Genomic DNA, 17,121 nt, shown 5'->3' with positions numbered 1-17,121 from the left:
GGCCAGGCTGGGCCCTCGGCCACTCACCGTCCTTCAGGATGGTCTCTCGCTCCGTCCCGTCGATCTTCTGGCGCCCGATGAGGTAGCTGGTGGTGTCAGCGAAGTAGATGAAGCCGGTCTCAGCATGGAAGTCCAGTGCTCGGGGGTTCATGAGGTTCTCGATGGGGATCATGTGCTCGTCCGGCACCTTGGCCCCCATGTCCATCCCGCGGATGATGCCCGGACGCCCCTTCCCGTACACCAGGAACAGCTCGTGCTCAGGCTCTGCAGAGAGACAGGGAGAGCCGTCACCCCCAGCCAGGCCAGGGCAGTGCGGGGGGAGCCGCCGAGGCACCGGGGCTTTCAGGGGGTGGCGGGTGCGAGACTGGGACCACAGAGCCCCGCAGGCAGCCCACGGCTCAGGCCAGGGAGGGAAGGGGTGTCTGCAGCCGGGAGGGAAGGAAATGGAAAGCTCTGCTTGCCCCCGGGCCCATGCGCTCCCAAGCCTCTGGCACAAGTGCCTCTGCCCCTCCCCGGTCCCGCGCTGGCCCCCTCACCCACCGCAGCTCTGCAGGTTGGGCCAGGACTCACTTTTGCAGGACTTCCCGTCGCTACCCAGGCTGAACCCGGAGCGGCACCGGCAGGTTCGGGTCTTGTGGCTGTTCCCGAGGAGGCAGATGTCGGAGCAGCCCCCCGGCTTGCCGAACTGGTCGGGCTCGCAGGCGTGGCTCCTCACTGCAACACAGCACGGGCTGAGCGGCCGGAGCGGTGCGGACGTGTCCTGCCCCCGTGGGCACAGGCCGGCCCGCAGCCACAGGGATGCCGAGATGGTCTCACGGGTGCTGCTGCACTCTGAGCTTTGGGGGGCCCCTTCCCCCCCCGAGCTGCTGGCCACCAGCCAGGGGCCGAGCAGTGCACGGACACCGCAGAGGCGGGGAAGGTCCTGCCCAGACCAAGGATCGCTGCGGAGCAGAAACCAGCACGGCGTGTGCCAGCGCACCGCCACAGCCGCGGGGCCAGGCTGCCGCCGTCCTGCCAGCCCACCCGTCACGGCCCGCGCCGAGGGCAGCGCTGGCGGGATGAGTCCCTGCGTGGGGACAGCACCAGCCCGGAGAGTCCCGCTAACCACACTCCTCCACCGCTCGGAAATCTCCTGATTAGTTTTATATTCTGGAAAATGCCAAGCAGGCTGCGGACGCTAAGAGGATTTTAAACGAGTAAATTGATTAACCGCAGGAAGGTGCTGGGGGTGGAGCAGGCAAGCAGGGATGGATGCAGGGAGGGGACGGCGCCTTTCAACTCCCTCGAAATCCCTGAGTGCCCGGGAACACGCAGCCCGGGTCAAAGGGCAACACGCCGGCAGCGGGGATGGGGAGCGTGTGGGCACCGCCAAGGGAGCCATTAATATTTCAAGATGCTGCATCTGCTCCAATGTCCCTGCGCTCTCCAGTGAGACATGATCGATCAACCATGCGGCGCAGCTGCCCAGCCCGTGGTGACAGCTGCCACGTCTCTCGCAGGAGGAGACAGAGCCATAGCGGGGACCGGGGGCACCCCGGGGTGCACGGCAGACTGGCAAGAGGCCAGTGTCCGGCTGTGGGGGGAGCAGGTTTCCCAGCCCAGCCCCTGGCTGGGGAGCGCTGTCAGCAGGACGGCAGCGCCCGGAGTCCCTGTGGACCACAGCCAGGCAGCCGGCTCCCCCGTACTGGCCCCTCTGGCACTCGGCACCCCTGGGCAGGCTTCAGCAGTGACCCTCACCCTGCTGCCCCCCTGCCCAGGAACCCGGAGCGCGTGGGGATGGCGGGAGCTGGGGGCAGTCAGGCAGGGCCAGGCCTGGGCTGAGCACGGCTCCTCAGGGCCACAGAGTGCCACCGACAGAGGCTCCAGGGCGAGTGAACCCCTCCTGGGTGTCAGGCCCCCTTAGGAGAGGGAATTTGGAGGGTGCAGCCCGTCCCCATCCCCAGAAGCTGCTTCTCGCAGGCCGGGGTCCCACCTGTGGGCTGGCGCCGTTGGTGGTAGATGTGCAGTGCCCCTCCCTTGTCCACCCGCGTCACCACCTGGTACTCGGTGCTGTTGAAGCGGTTGACCCGGATGACGCTGGTTTTCTGCTGGGCGTTGGCGTTGTCGGAGTTGGTGGCATAGAGGTAGTTCTCAAAGACGGTCAGTCCATAGAGGTGTTCAATCTGGAAGGCACCATGCGGGCGTCCACCAGGAATGTAGGAGGAGACATGAGAACCCCGGCTCCCAGGCGTGCAAAGCCCCCGATCCCCAACCCTCCTCCCACCCTATGGCTCTCAAGCCCCTCATTTAGGACACAAGCCTGGGCTCGGCCGGCGGGTGCTGCAGGACCGGTTGGTGCTCAGCAGCTTGCGCCCTCGCTGGACCAGCAAAACCAAGCCTGTGGACCAGTGACCCCAGCAGCCCAGCTCGGACACACTCTAGCCCACTCCACCGTAAGGCCCCCGGCCCGGCCCCGCTCACCAGGATGCCCTGGATGATGGTGTGTCTGTTCTTGCCCTCGTAGTCCACCACCTCGATGTAGTCCAGGTAGGCGTCAGCCCAATACACCAGCCGGTTCACCAGGTCCAGGGTGATGCCGTGGGGGAAGACGATCTTGCTGTCCACCAGCTTGGTGCGGTTCTGCCCATCCATGTCGCAGCGCTCCACCTTGGGGATCTGCCCGTAGTCGGTGAAGAACACCTTGCTGCAGGAGAAGGGCAGATGCGGGAGCTCAGAGCCTGGAGAGCGGGAGGACGCAGACGGACAGACGGGGCACGCTCACGCCTGCAGACGGTGGGGCACGGGGTCTGCCACCGCAGCTCCCGGCCGGGGCCAGTCCAGGGGAGCTTCTTGCTGCCTGTGGCAGCACCTGCCTGCGCCGCTGCCAGGCACCGGGCAGGGGGCTCAGAGGAGCCGCAGCGACCCGCGGAGATGCTGAGACAGGTAGACAAAAGCTTGAACCCAGATTTGCTGGTGCCACCAGGACGAGGTCCAGGGCCCTCCACCAGCCAACCCCGACGCATCTGCCCGTGGTGCCATGCACCCGGGAGCTGTCTTGCCTGCGGCGGCAGCTCCTGGCACGGCGCTGCCAGACACGGCAGAGCCAGGGCCGGGGCTCAGCACCACCGGCTCAGCACCCGGGCCGCGCTGGGTCTCTGCGGCAGAGCCCGAGAGACTTTAACTCAGTCGCCTGTGGGGCTTGTCTGCCCCTTCCCTGTTGGAGGCCAGAGCCTCTCCCCAGGCTGCTATGAGATATTTATTTATTTGTAAAAGCAACTTCAGGTTTTATGCTCAATAACATCAACTCTTCATTCAGGCAAGGATGAAAGCACCCATCTGGAAAGCAGCGGGTGAGATGGGAGATGTCCTTGTTCCCGGTTCCATGGGACCCTGCGGCACACACGGGTGTGTGTCCCCGGACGGAGGGCGCCGCCAGGCCGGCACCGTGCGGACGGGCTGACAGACGTGTCCCGGCCGGCAGCGGGCTCTGCCCCGCACACGTGCCCTGCGGCTGGACTGCATGTGGGATCCCGCACGCGCTCTGCCCTGCCCACCGCGGCCTCGGCCACACCAGCTCCCCGCTCCCGGGGCCCGGCAGCTGCCCCAAAGATTCAGCATCGCAGCTTCCCCATGCTCGGGGTTTTGCAAAAGGCATCTGACCGCAGCGCCCCGCACAAACAGGGGCAAGGGGAGCTGCTCGATCCGTGCAATATCTGACTTTCGGTTCCCGAAAGCTGGCGCAAAGCTGTCACCAGGCAGCCACAAGCTGGATGCAGCAGCATGTCCCGAGCCTGGCCAGGCCCGTCCCGCAGCGCCGAGCACCGGCAAAGCCGCTGCCTGGGTGGGAAGTGCCCCTCCAGAGAGGGGCTTCTCCAGCCCCAGAGGGTGGGACCACTCACTGGCTGACTGTGGCCAAGAACAGTCAGTTAGAAGCCCCAGGGTCAGACGCTGATGTCCCCGGTGCCAGCTCTGCTCCCACACCGGTGGCACCAGCTCAGCAGAGGCTCGGGCTGCTCTGACCCACCCCTAAGGACTGAACCTTCACCTCCTCCCGAATTGGCTGGTAGCCGTGGGCTGCTCAGAACGCTGCTGCCACGACTCCCCTACAGCACGTGGCCCCAGTCTCAGCTGAGGGAGAGAAAACGCTGCCATTCACTCACCGCTGGAGCCCAGAGGGGCCCTCGCAGGCTGGCGAGTCGCCTCTCCGGCAGCATCCCAGTGACCCCGCACCCCCTTGGCTCGCTCCCCCTCCCCACATCCGAGGTGCAGGTCCAGGCAGCGATGCTGAGCCCCCCCCAGGCAGGACTTACCCCATAGCCGGGTCCAGCGCTATCCCCTTGGGGTTGTACAGCTCCAGGTCCAGCAGTGTGACACAGGTGTCTCCGTTCTTGTTGCAGACAAAGATCCTGTCATCGATGTCATCCACGAAGTAGAAGTTGCCCGTGAGCCAGTCGATGGCCATCTGCTCCACATCTAGGCCACGGGAGAAGGGGGTGAGGAGAGGTCAGGCAGGGCAGGAGGGAGGGAGGCAGGAGCCCCACGCGTGGCTCTGCTCAGGGTCTCTGACCCCCTCCCAGCCCACCAGGCACCTCGAGCAGGGATGCAGCCGAGGAGCAAGGCTGTGTGAGCCACGAAGGAGATGCCACCTGCCCCGTGGCCCAGACCCTGGTCACCCCGCACCCATCGACACAGCGACCCGTCTTCTCCTGCCACCGCCCCGGCCCACCAGCCGCCAGCAGCAGCGCAGCCGGGAAAGCACCTCCCGGGAACCGGGGCCCAAGCAGGGGAAGGCTCTGCACGGTGGGCGCTGCAGGAGGGAGGAGGTGAAGCAGCACAGAAGGGGGAGAGGCTCAAAGCACAGCATCGGGATGGCAAACGCTGCCCAGGCCGCGCTCGCAGCAGCACGGGGGGAGCGCAGCAGCCGGCGGCTGCAGGCAGGGCCCCCGCAGGCGAGGCAGCCTGGGCAGCCTAATCCGGAGCAGCAGGGATGCCCCGAGCCCTGCAGCAGGTGAGAGACGGCATCTGGCACACAGCGTTTAAGTATTTAATTAAACCAGTGAAAGCCTGTTAAATCGGATAAACCCGATGCACCCAAATTCCTTCCTTGCAACCAGGTCAGTGCTCGGCACTGCTCAGCACCACCCGCCAGCCCCAGGCCAAAGGCCAGGGTGAGGGGCTGCAGCTCCCAGGACGTCCGGGAGATGCCAAGTGCTCTGGAGGCCCGTCTCACCCAGCGCCACAGCTCGGCTTCGCGGCCGGCGCGGGCCAGGGGGAGCGGGGACGGGAGCAGCAGCACCCCCACAGCCTGACCACCCCGAGGTCAGCGGGACCCAGGCAGCCCCGGAGAAGAAGGGCCGGACACCGCTGAATTACTGACCAGCGCAGAAGCTCGGCAGCGCAGAGGGAGGGAAAACACGAATCAAGCCAGGACATTTTGCAACGTCCTGCACTCCCCCTGCTCGCGGGGTTCGGCCTGATGATGTCAAGCCCTTCCCTGCCGCAGCACCGCGAAGCGCTGCCTGGACTCTGATGAGACCCAGTGGTTTGGGTGCCCTGTCTGAGCACCAACCCGAGCCCCGAGTCCCCGAGCTGTCCAGGCCGGCTCACCACCTCCACGGAGCAGCCCACGACGGGGCCGTGCTGCCGGCGGGATGGCTGGCTGGTGACCGACCGACCGCCCCTCCGGAAGGGCGAGGCTGCGGCGCCCGCAGCCGCCACCCAGCGTGATGCATCTTGTAAAAACAAGTGGAAACAGCCAGAGCCAAGGATTTATCATCAAACCGAGCCTAAGGCCCGTGCAGGGCTCCTGCTGTGCTGCCCAACGTGCCAGAGCCAGCAGTGGGCCCGGGGCAAAGCCGAGTCCAGCCAGGGCCCCCGCACCCCCTGACCTGGCCCCTGGGTGCCCGATGGTAACAGACATTTTGTGCTGAACAAGAAGGTGCACGGGGGTGGAGGGAGGTGGTGTGGGGCAGGCAAGGGCCGCGCTCTGCCTCCGAGATGGGGCTGCCTGAGTCACGCTGCCTGCGGCAGCGCCCGCCCCCCCCTACACCCCCAGCCCTGATTCACCCCCTGACAAGGGGAGGGGGCAGCAGAGCCACGCACACGCGCAGCCCTGCTTGGGCGAGAAACGCTTCAGCAAAGGGATGTGCAAGAATTCCCGAAAAAAGCAGGTCTTGGCTGGCGCCTGCGTGGCTGAGTCAGAGTCACAGGACCGGGGGAGCGATCCAGGCTGGGGCGGACGGGAGCGCCTGGCGGGACGGTGCAGAGGCCCTCGCTCCCGCCCAGGGCTGCGGACCCCCCCGGCCGCAGGCTTTGGCTCTTCCTTGCTGCCTTCCTCCCGGGGGGCCCGGCCGTCGCCACCCCGTCCCCAGCACTTGCCCGCACCTCGGTCCTCCTCTCCCAAAGCCCCTGGCGTCACGGGACCACTGCCACCTCACCGGCCACGTCCCGCTGAGACAGAGCTGCATCCGACCCGTCCACCAATGCGGCGCTCAGACGCTGCACGGGGCTCAGAAGGGAACGTGGCCAAAAGAAGCTGTAGGTTTCCAGCCGCTCGCTTCCTGGGGCCTGCAGCTTCCCTCCCTCCATTTCCACCACAGTCGCCTCTCCTGGTCAGAGCAGAGGGTCCCGGTCTCCCAGGGGTCTCCCGGCCAGGCCCCAGCTCCGAGCAGGGCAGCGCTGGGCTGGGGAGCTGGGGGTGACGCAAGCACTTGCTCTTCTCCCAGGCTGTATTTTTGCAGCTGGAAAGCATTACCCTCCTCAAAGGCTTTTGTTTTTCAGCTTGCTCCTTCTCTCCTTGCTTGCCATCCTCCCCCCCCCCTTCACAGGAATCAGTTTTTATTATTATTATTATTTTCAGCTCTTTCTTGTAGCCTTAGCTAAACCTGGATTTCCTCTTGAACTTTCAGTGGAAGCTAATTTAGCAAATGTCTATTTTTAACCCCTCGTGTTAGCCTGCAGAGAGCTCTCCCCCCCGTCACTATTTGGCTTTGGGAGAGGGGAGGAGTGAGGGACACGGCCCCCCCGGTGCCACGCGTCCCCCCAGCAGGACAGTGGGTGCCCAGGGAGGTCGTGCCGCAGCCACCCGTGGCCGGCAAGACATGCCCAGCTCAGGGGCACCAGCAGGGACCAGCCTGTCCCCGGCATGGGAGGGGTCCTGGGAACAACTTTCGCAGAAGGAAGAAGCTGGGGGGCAGCAACCACCCCCCTCCTCCTGCCCACAGCCACCAGCAGCAGCAGAGTGGGGCTGGCGAGTGCATCCCCCCCACCAATTCCCATCCCAGAGTCAAGTCTTCCTCCTTGCTCAACCATGGCTGGGCGTTGCAAGCAATTGCAACATGCAAAACTAATTTCCCAAGATTTATTTACTTGCTAGTGTTTGAAAATGAGCTTGTGGGGGCAGAGAACAGGGAATGTCAACTTTAAAGGCTCTTCCTGGAAGAAGCTAACCAACCTCGCCAGGCCAGCAAGCCGCCGGCACGCCAGCCAGCCCCGCAGAGGCACCGGCCAGGAGCACCAGCGCTTGACACGGGCTTTGACCGTTGCCCTCCCTGGGAAAGGGTGGACGAAGGGAGGACAGAGGAGAGAAGGAGAATCAAGAAGTTCACCAGTGCACAAATGGCACGTTGCTCAACAAGGGCGGGCTGGCAACTTCAGCAAACTCCGAAACCCACCCTGCACAGATGTTTCCTGGTTTCATGCTCAACATGAACCGAGTGATTCTGACCAAGCTTTTGCTGAAGCCCCTGCCACAAAATAACCCACGTCACACTGTGCTTGGATCTTCCCTCTTCCTTCTCATGGACACCGGTTGAAGCAGCCTTCGGGGCCAACCGGCCCTGAGGAGGCACCGCGGGGGCCAGCTGGCCGGAGGAGAGGGCTCCTTCCAGCCCAGACTCCTCTGACACTGGGCTGAGACCTGTCGTGGCACTACCAGGGCACGCTCAGGGACAGTGACTGCCCCAGGAGGCAGCAGAAGCATCTAGCCTCCACCCAAGAAGTGCTTGGCCCCATCAACTCCTACAAGTCTTCCCAGGCTCTCTCAGCAATAACCTTCCCCCTCCCCAGTCCCATTTCCACCCTCTGCTCGATGGGGCTGGGAGCGTCCTGTACCGCTCAAAGAGCTCCATGACACGAGGGGGTCATCACCTCAAGGGCTGTCCACGGGAGCTCCCTCCCCTAACCCGAGCCACAGAGCATCTGATTTACCCCACGACCAGTCAAGCACTGCAAGGCTGTGGGTTTTTTGGGGAACGAGCTTTGCTGACCCAGCGCATAACTTTCCTCTGCATGAATCAGTTGTTGTGCAGTCTGCAAATACATCAATTGTGGCCTGACACAAGGAGGAAGGAAACGCGCAATCTTCTCTCAGACTAAAACATGGATTTCGACACAGTTCTGAAACAGCTGCAATTAAGATGTGAGCAACTCAGCAGCTCGCCCGTGCACAGTTAAGCGTAGAAGAGAAGCCACCTATAGTGGCGAAGGTGCAAAGAGTGGAAGAGCACTTGGAAGTAAGCGCCCTGCGCTGCAGCGGTCTGAAAGAATCCCACCTCTCAAGGAGTCCCGAAGGGAGCTCTCGCCATGCGGCGTCTGGAGCAGGGCGGGACGGGGACACTGCTCAGGAGAGGTCCCAGCTCTGCTGGGAACCCCCCTTGAAATCATCGCCGCTCCCAAGGCCAGGCACAGAGGTCTGTCACCAACGGTCCTCGCCCCCGTTCTGCTGAGGTGCATTTTCACCCTTGCCCCAGCACGTGGGATAGATAAAAGAGCTGGACTGAGCCCTGCTGCTGACATTTGCATGTTGTTTTAAGTAAAAAATATTTACGTCCAAGTGCACCTACTAAGAACAACCCACACTTTTTGCTTCGGCTACGGTGGGTCAGACCTAACACGAGCCCCAGCAGCAAACAAGCGCCTGAGGCAATGGGGCTGCAGCGGCCGCCCGCGGAGGACGCAGAGGGAGAGCGGCGCAGCCGCGGCGCGGGCAGAGTGCACCAGAACCGCCCAGAGAGCAGCCCCCCGGGCGCTGCCTCCTCCGCTCCTGGCAAAATCCCCCCCGAGCCAGAGCCCACGGGGCGAGGGGGGGCCGTGTCCAACTCGCCACCCAGCCAGATGCCCCGGCAGGCAGCTGCACCGCACGCCCCGCGGCACCGGGCACCGGCAGAGCCAACGACACGTGGCTCCTGCGGAAAAGGGCTTGGAAAAGTTGCCGAACGTTTCGGTTCAAAAATGCCTCCAGAAGAGGAACGGAGGCTCGTCAGGAATGCAGTCCCCAGGGCTTCTCAAATACATTGGTTTCCTACTTTCCTTTTTATAGGGAATGATCCATTTGATACATTTACATAATACCATAATCTGGAGGAATTTCTGTCTCTTCCCTCCACAGACATCCTCTCCCCCGGAGAACAAGACCGTCTCTGTAACGGCAACGTACTCCATGGATAAACACTGCTCCTGGGGACAATTTTCCTTAATTAGAAGTATGTTAACAGGACAGGCACGAAGACAAACTCCAGCCCCAAAGGGCGCTGGCCATGGGGCGGACGGGCACCCCGCGGCCCCCAGGGGTCCAGCGCAGCCCCCCCGCCCCGGCTCCCGGGAACAGACCCCTCCTTGTGCTAGGAGCCGCCACCTCGAGCCGTGCTGCCAGCTCCGAGATGGGGCGGAGGGGACTGCGGACGGGACAGCCACCGCCATGCACAGCCACCGCCATCACGTCAGCCTTGTTGCCTTAGAAAACCAGGCTAAAAAATAAATAAATTTAAAACCCCCTCTGTTGAGCTGCTCAGCTCAGCGGAGGAACCGCTGGGTGGAAGCTGGTGGCCCGTGTCCAGGACGTCTGACTCGGTGCTCGGAAGGATCCTCGCAGCCTCGGTGCACGCGCGCGCCCACGCTCGGGCCAGCCGGGGGGTAACACCGGCCCCCCCAGGGCTGCGCAGCCCCTCGGTCGCTGGGCGCTGTGGGAGGAACGTCCCCGCCTGGCCGACCCCGGGGACGGGCAGAGCGACCGCGTTAAGGGAAAGGCCAGAGCATCGCCCGTCCCGGTGAGCCCCAGCTCACCCCCACCCCCAGCTCACGCTGCCTCCATGTCCCAGACCCCCCCCCCCGCCACATCCCGAGGGAAACACTTGGGGGCCACCGGCCCCCCTCGGGCCAGGCACAGCCCCAGCCTGACACAGGCTCCAGCATCGCGGCATGGGGACACCCCAGACAGCATTTTGTCACCCTCCTGCCAGACAGTTTGTGCCTCTGCCCGGCCCCAGACCTGCCCCCTCCCCACGCCGGGCTCAGCCTGCAGCATCCCCGCGCCAGCCCCGCTGCGGCGCTGGAGGTGGGAAGAGCAGGAACAGAGATGGAGCAAGCTCCGTCTCAGCTGCATGGAGGACAGCCAAGGGACCGCTAATTACTCTGCCTTAATGAGGCCGTTCCACGGGCAAAAATATTCAGCAGAGGCCGACAGAGGGACAGGGCGCTTGGCTTTCTTCTGGGTGAGAGGAGAGAGACACAGGCTCGACGGGAACCCAGGGAACTGTCATCGGGATGGTTCTGAGGGGTGGGGGGACAAGAAAGAGAAAATGGGGCCAGTCTGGGCAGAGACGATCCCAGCAGGGCTCGTGGTGAACCCAGCACGAGCGCGGCAGGCGGTGGTGTGGGACAGACGGAGAGATGCGTGCTGGGATAAACATGCTCCTGTCCATTTGAAATCAAACCTGTCCCTGCACAAGCGGATCCCAATTACTCGGGACATAAATTTTGCCCTTTTGTCTCCAGCTACGTGGGAACGAAGCTCGTCCCCACACTTGACACCTCGGGGCTGGCCAGAGGGAGATGGAGGGGAGTGGCACTTGCCACAGGATGGGGGGGAACCACATGGGGCTTCTCTGCCCCGGGAAGGGGGAGGCAGAGGAGACCCTTCCCCACTCCGCCACCACAGCCTGGGGGATCGGGGTGGCCACAAGGAAGGGAGACCGCAGCTTGGGCAGCAGACCCGGCCGAGCCCGAGCACCACAGAGCCGTCCCCTCCCGGCACGGGGATGCTGCCGCCCTCGGACCGTCAGCAAACCTCGGTGAGAAACAGAACCCACCCAGCCCGGGGGTCTCGGTCCCGCTGGGGGCTTTATCTCCAACCCACACGTGGGGAAACACCGAGGGGTAATTAAAGTCAGGGGTGCTGCGGCAGATCGGCCTCCAGGCTGAACAGAGCCCGGCAGGCGCTTGGTTAACAGACTGATTAAAATCTTCATGGCTGTTGTCCCCTCCAACACAAAGAGCTGATGCGCTGGCGTGAGCACACTGTCCCCAGACACTGCACCCAGCCCCTGCTCTCATGCATCGCTGCCACGAGAACAGTCATAAACAGTTAAAAAAAAAAAAAAAAAAGGAATCAGCAGATGAAATTACCAATCATCCTGCTTTCTTGCCAAGTAAGTTCACATCGGAGCCTCTTTCTTGGCTAGCATGAGGCAGCAAGGAAGAAAAATAGCTTTCCATGCAAAGTGGGGAAAGAAATGTACTTGGATTCCTCTGCAGAGCAACATCTCCCCGAAATCAATTTGTCCCAAACCCTACAGCTCTTCTGCTTATTGGCAACAGGACAGGTCATTACGAGTAACAGGGCTGAAATGGAGTCAATGAAAACAACCTCCTAGACATGCTTGTTTAGATAGATGCTGCCCGGGAAGGTATTTTAATAACGGCCAGATTGCTATCGTTTAGGGTTTATAATGCACTTGGGATCAAATGTCCTGATATTTCAAACCCCTTCCTGGGGGCTTGTTTTATAAAACAAAAAGAAAACAACAAACCTTAAAACAAGAAATAATAAATCAAGGAACCTCCACAGCCCTTTCCCAGCAGCCCTGGACACGTCCCGCCGAGCCGTCGACATTCCTGCCCGCTCGGCCCGGGGCAGCCCCAGGGCACGGCCAGCGCAGCCCCGGCTCCGTCGCCCCGTGCAGGGGGAGAACCGAAGCAGCGGCACCTGGGCTCGGGGGTGTGAATCAGCAGCGCTGGCACCAGCGACCTTCCAGCACAATAAACGCATTCAGCAGAACAAACCCTGGCACCGCAGAGCTGCCGGTCCTGGCCGCGCAGAGTCACGAGTCGGCCGAGAAAGGGGAAGGAGAGGAAGAGCAGGGGCAGGGGGGTTGCCAGGAGACCCCCTGAGAAACGCAGGTTTCGGTCTCCTGACACAGGTTCTCCAGTATTTTTCCATAGTAAAAGCAAGAACTGCTGCCTTCTCCTGAGCACCGAGGATCACTCGACCCCGCGGCTTTAACGCTGCCCTCGCAGCACTCTCACAGATGCCACGGAGGCGGCAGGCGGCCGGCGCGGGGTCAAGGCGCTGCCAGCTGATGGTGTCTGCTTGAGGGGGGCTCCTCGCAGGGCCACGCGCCCCCCAGCCCTCAGCGCACGCTCTGGGGAGGGGTCGCCACCTTCTCGTGTCACCAGGGGGGAACGGGCACAAACCCCATCTAAGGTCGCACAAATCCGAACGCAGGCCGGAGCGCTGCTCCCCTCCCAAGAAACGCGGCCCCAGCCCCGGGACAAGGGGGAACGGGCAGCAGGTCAAGCTGGGGGGCAAGGGGAGCTGGGGGAGCGGGGGCCTCCGCCCAGGCCACAGGCCACAGCGAGATTTCTGCGCACGTTCATCCTGGCAGAAACGGCAGCAGGAAAGTTACAGTTGAGGCAACGGCCACCCTGGCCAGGACCCACCACCTCCCCGGGACTGGCCGGTGTCCAGGCAGGACCCGCACCGCACCCGCTCCAGCCCCGCGCCCATGGCAGGGGGGGGCAGCCCCGACCCAGGGGCTGCCCGCTGGAGGGGGGCTGAGCAGCACAAGGGCCTGGAAGCAGATTTTTTTTTTTTTTTTTTTGGTGTGTTGTTTTGCTTTGAAATTCTTTGGAAGCCCAACTCCAAACAAACGAGGACATTGTCTCGGGAAACACGTGGAGGCTGGAATCTGGTTGAGAAAGCCCACAGGATCAGAAAGTCCCCGGAGGTCAGGGATTACCCACCGGGCCAGGTGGGTCCGTGGGGACTGGCCGCAGCCCCTACCAGGTGCAGGCAGGGCACTGGCAGCTCCTCTCCTTCGCACCCACACGCGAGTGCTGCCACTGCCGAGCAAAACGCACCCCGGCCACCAGCCATCCCCAGGCACCCACGGGCAGCATGGCTGGGTCTGGAGGGGTCCGGGCTGGCGGGGGCCGGGGGGTGACAGGGAACCCGCCCCGCTCGCAGTGGCGACGCTCGACTGGTCCGAGCAGACGCCGGGTGCCGGCGGAGCAAAGCCTGGAGAGTGGCTCTGCCCCTCGCAGGCACGCGCCTCCCTGTCCTTGAGCGCGAGCGGACGTGCAACGCCTGCCAGGACCCTCCTGGTCAGAAACAGCGCTGGATTTTCACACAGAGCAGAGGAGAGGGAGAGGGAGGGAGAGCGGAAAGGGAGGAAGGACCAGACAAGTTCCCCTTGTTGCAATTCAGCGTCGGCAGGAAGAACAAGCCCCCCCGCACCACTCCCGCGCCATCGCACGCGTGCTCATGCCCCATCCTCCCCGCGGGCTCAGCCTGGAGGGTGCTGGGGGGTGCTGAGCACCCAGGGAGCAGCCCCAAGGGAAGCCGAGTCCCAGGGGCTGGGCAGGAAGGTGCCATCTCCAAGCTCCTCACAGGGATGGGGACAGACAGGACCCCTGCCCGGCGAGGGGCCACACCGCCCCCACCACGGCCACCAGCACCGAGCCCCACGATCCCTGTCCCCTCCATGTCACCTCCACGCCGGAGAGGGGCCCAGGGCTTCCCAGACACCGCAGCGTGATGGCGGGGAGAAATAATTCAATTCCAACATGAGGTGGTTTGGGGTTTTTTGTAAGAGAAATAGATGGAAGACTTCACCAGCCTCTGATTTTTAGTGTGTCCCTGGAAAAAGTCCTGGGGGTAGGGAACCGGCCAGCTCAGATCAACTGAGAAAATCACTGCCTGTGAAAAATGTCCACGGGCATTGGGAACCAAGAGACAGGGACCATGAAAAAGTGCACTGGTGCTCAAGACTGCGGATAGAAGAAAGGGTTTAGCAGTGCAAGGACCAGGGGAAGAGCAAAGCTTCAGGGCACAGTGGGTCTTGCCAAGCGCTGTTAATAGCATTCATTTAACACATCTCCCACAACACAAGTGACACTAATCTCTCTGCAGGAAGGGAGCAGGGACAGAGAGGCCGGGATGTGGGGCCGCTATCAGAGCTGGGCTGTGACATCTCACCAGCCCACACCAACCCCCGACAGCTGGGGGGAGCTAATTTCCAGCCCTTCAGCATCAGCCTCCCCCCATCAGATGCCAACTCAAGCCCCATTAGCAGCAGCTCCGGGGAGTCGGACTCCTGCTGTCAGCAGATAATGCCATAAAGAAGCGAATAAAGAGGGAAACCACTAATTGGCTCACAGGTCTCCCCAGTGTCCTCAGAGGGAAGCAGGTGAGTGACATTATCTCCTCATCACAACTCCCAGCACTGGACTGGGCTGGGGGAAATTCATTTCTCCAACTAGTTTGTGCTCATGAACAAACCCACCCCGCCAGGACGTTTCCCCGCGCGTCTCCAACCCGCGGGGACACAGGTGAGGCCACACCGGCGCCAACGCCGCCCCGCGCCGGCAGCCACCCGCGCCGCGGAACCGTGCAAGGGCCGTTCCCTCGGGAAATAGGAACAAAAAGCAACGGGCGCCCACGTAGCCAACGAGCAGCTCAGGGCAGCCCCACTCCCACCCCCTCTGCACCCCAACGGGCCACCACCAGCAGCCGCAGCACCCGCCGAGGCGCGTCCCTGCCGCCGTCCCCGGGGCTCAGAGCCCGGTTAACGGAGGCCCCTCATCGCCCCTCCCTGGCAAGAGGAATGTCTGACAGGAGACCCGCAGGAGCCGCGTTCTCGATCCTCCCGGGGTGCGCTGGATCGTTTCTCTCCTGCGGCATTTCCAGGCAGCAGCGCTGGCCCCGGCAGCACGTGCCCGCCCCAGTGAGTCTGCAGGCAGGAGGCTACCGGCACCGCCATGCCACGAGCCCATGTCTCAGGGCTCAGAATCAGCCACAGTGTGTGGTTGTGCTCCGCAGCCCGAACCCGAGGTCATTTCACACCTCCCCCCGGAGCAGGGGCCCCTTCACGGCTCCTCTGCAAACAGCCGCCCCCCAACAGGAGCTGCTGCGCCCCTCACCCCGCAGCCAGGGCGGGCACTTTCCCACCCAGGGCAGCTGAATTCCGCTCTTCCTACCCTGAGCTATCGCACCCGATCAGGAGGCCAAGCAAAGCAAGGCACCTTTTCTTGTTTGGACTCGAACACGCTCTTATTACGAGCTCCCTTCCCCTCCTGACCATAATTAAAAGGTCACGTCTCAGATTAACTTCCCGGAGCCGGAGCAGCCCGCACGAGTGCCCCGAGAGCCTGCCAGGCCCAGCACCCGCCCGGGCATGGAGCAGGGCAGCGGTCGGGGCTGCAGCTCCCAGTCCCGCACTCACACCTCACGCCGTGGGCAGGGTGTGACAGCTCCTCCTGCTGTCACCTCCCGGCTCACGAGTCAGGTCACCGACCCCAGCTGCTGCCGCACCCTCAGCCACACGCTGCCCGCAGCCAGGCCAGGGCACCCCGGCGACCTGGGGACCCTCCCGCCGTGGGGCCGAGCCGCAGAAAGGCACCAGGAACACCCCGAAACCTCCCACAGAAATCCCAGCGGTCCCCTTCCCCAAGGCCAATCCGCAGCTCACGGCTCACATGCCATCACGGACCACGGCCTCCGCCGCAGCTCCCAGCTGCAGGAAATTACAACGTTAAACCTGAGCTCGATGGGAAGAAGAAGGGTGCAGGCAGAGCTTCACAGGACGCTGCTGGCTGCCCCTCCAGGGAACTACGGGGAGACCAGGCTGAGTCTGAGGAAGCCTTAAGAGAGGAGCCATCAGGAGCCCATAAAAGCAGAGACGTCCTTAAGCCATCGCAGGGAGTGGAGAGCAGAGCTGAGCCTAACTTCAGGCTATCGCCTGCAAGAGCAAAGGGTGAGGCCTCTCCCTAAAAATACACACTGCCCTAAAAATACACAGTGCAAGCCTGCATTACGCGTGCTGCACACACCCTCGGCGCAGCGGCCTGAGCCTGCTGAGCCCCGGCGCAGCCCGAGGGGCCACAGGGGCCCGCGGGACCCCGCGTCCTGCCCCAGGCTTCAGCCAGGGCCGCGGTCGGGGCAGCCGGGCACCGCGACGTTGCCCTCGGCACAGAAACGCCCTCGGCTCCAAGACCCACCCCGGGCCGTTACTCATTTTCAAAGATCAGTTTGTACATGTTCGTCCAATTTGCCAGGTCAGCTATTGCTCATCACGTAATGACACCCGGCTCTGCGGAAGAAGGGGATCCCTCCTGCATCAGTCTCCCCCCAGCAGCACCCCAACTTCAGGAGGCAAAAGACAGCGGCAGGATGACGCCGGGGAAGCCGAGGGCTGCAAACCTGACGGAGATGCACAGCAAACCCCAGGCACCCCCAGTCCCGCCCTGACTGACTTGGTCTCCAGATTCAGAGGATCAAACCAGTGACAGTGCAACACCGGGAGCAGTTTCCCCCATCCTGGCTGCAGGGCTACCGCACCCACCCACCTCCCCTCTCGGGGGGACCCCGCCAACCCCACGGCCCTGCCCCCGTGAGAGCGCACTGGGAAGGTGCCTGGAAGTCCACGGCTTCTGTCAGGAGCCCTCACGGGCAGAGGCTCTCGGGAGAGCGGGCATGGGCTGGAGTCAGAGAGCGCCGAAATCCCAGCCAGGCACTCTCCTCCCCGTTCTGACTGCTGATCCGGGACCGGCAAGCCCGAGCAGGAGACGGAGCTGTAACCACGCTCGTTACGGCCGGGAAGGCACAAGCGGAATGAAACCACCATCTGCCACTCACGGCGGTGACTCACGCGGCCGCCCGGCGGGAGGCACTTTTCGGTCAGGATTTTGCTCTTGGTCGCTCCTTGGGGTGGGGACCAACACTTGCTTTGGCCAGGGGTGAAAACCAGGAGGAAGCAACAAGAACTGCCACCCCGAACCCGCTGCGCAGGTACCATCCCTTCTCACTGTATTGTTCCTCCCCATACTTACACAAAGAAACCACAAAGCTTGCTAGAAATAAGGAAG

General features: G+C 63.1%; 1 protein-coding gene across 5 annotated transcripts in view; it reads right to left on the bottom strand.

Moving 5' to 3' along the window:
• The window catches only part of LRP1 (LDL receptor related protein 1), an 83,196-nt gene that overhangs the window by 39,387 nt on the left and 26,688 nt on the right, over positions 1–17,121 (bottom strand). For all 5 annotated transcript variants that reach the window (XR_012626794.1, XM_074854064.1, XM_074854066.1 and 2 more), the window contains exons 7-11: positions 4,290–4,452; positions 2,461–2,683; positions 1,973–2,162; positions 571–714; positions 28–264 (exon numbers count right to left, since the gene is read on the bottom strand). Coding sequence is in view for 4 of the 5 variants with exons in the window: in XM_074854064.1 (XP_074710165.1) it covers positions 28–264; positions 571–714; positions 1,973–2,162; positions 2,461–2,683; positions 4,290–4,452 (957 nt within the window). In the remaining variant the exon portion in view is untranslated. The remainder of the gene's footprint in view (positions 1–27; positions 265–570; positions 715–1,972; positions 2,163–2,460; positions 2,684–4,289; positions 4,453–17,121) is intronic.

The sequence above is a fragment of the Strix uralensis genome, chromosome 33 (genome assembly GCF_047716275.1).
Source record: "Strix uralensis isolate ZFMK-TIS-50842 chromosome 33, bStrUra1, whole genome shotgun sequence".
Taxonomy (NCBI): Eukaryota; Metazoa; Chordata; class Aves; order Strigiformes; family Strigidae; genus Strix; species Strix uralensis.
Note: the sequence above shows the minus strand (reverse complement) of the source record. Positions and strands in the feature narration are given on the sequence as shown.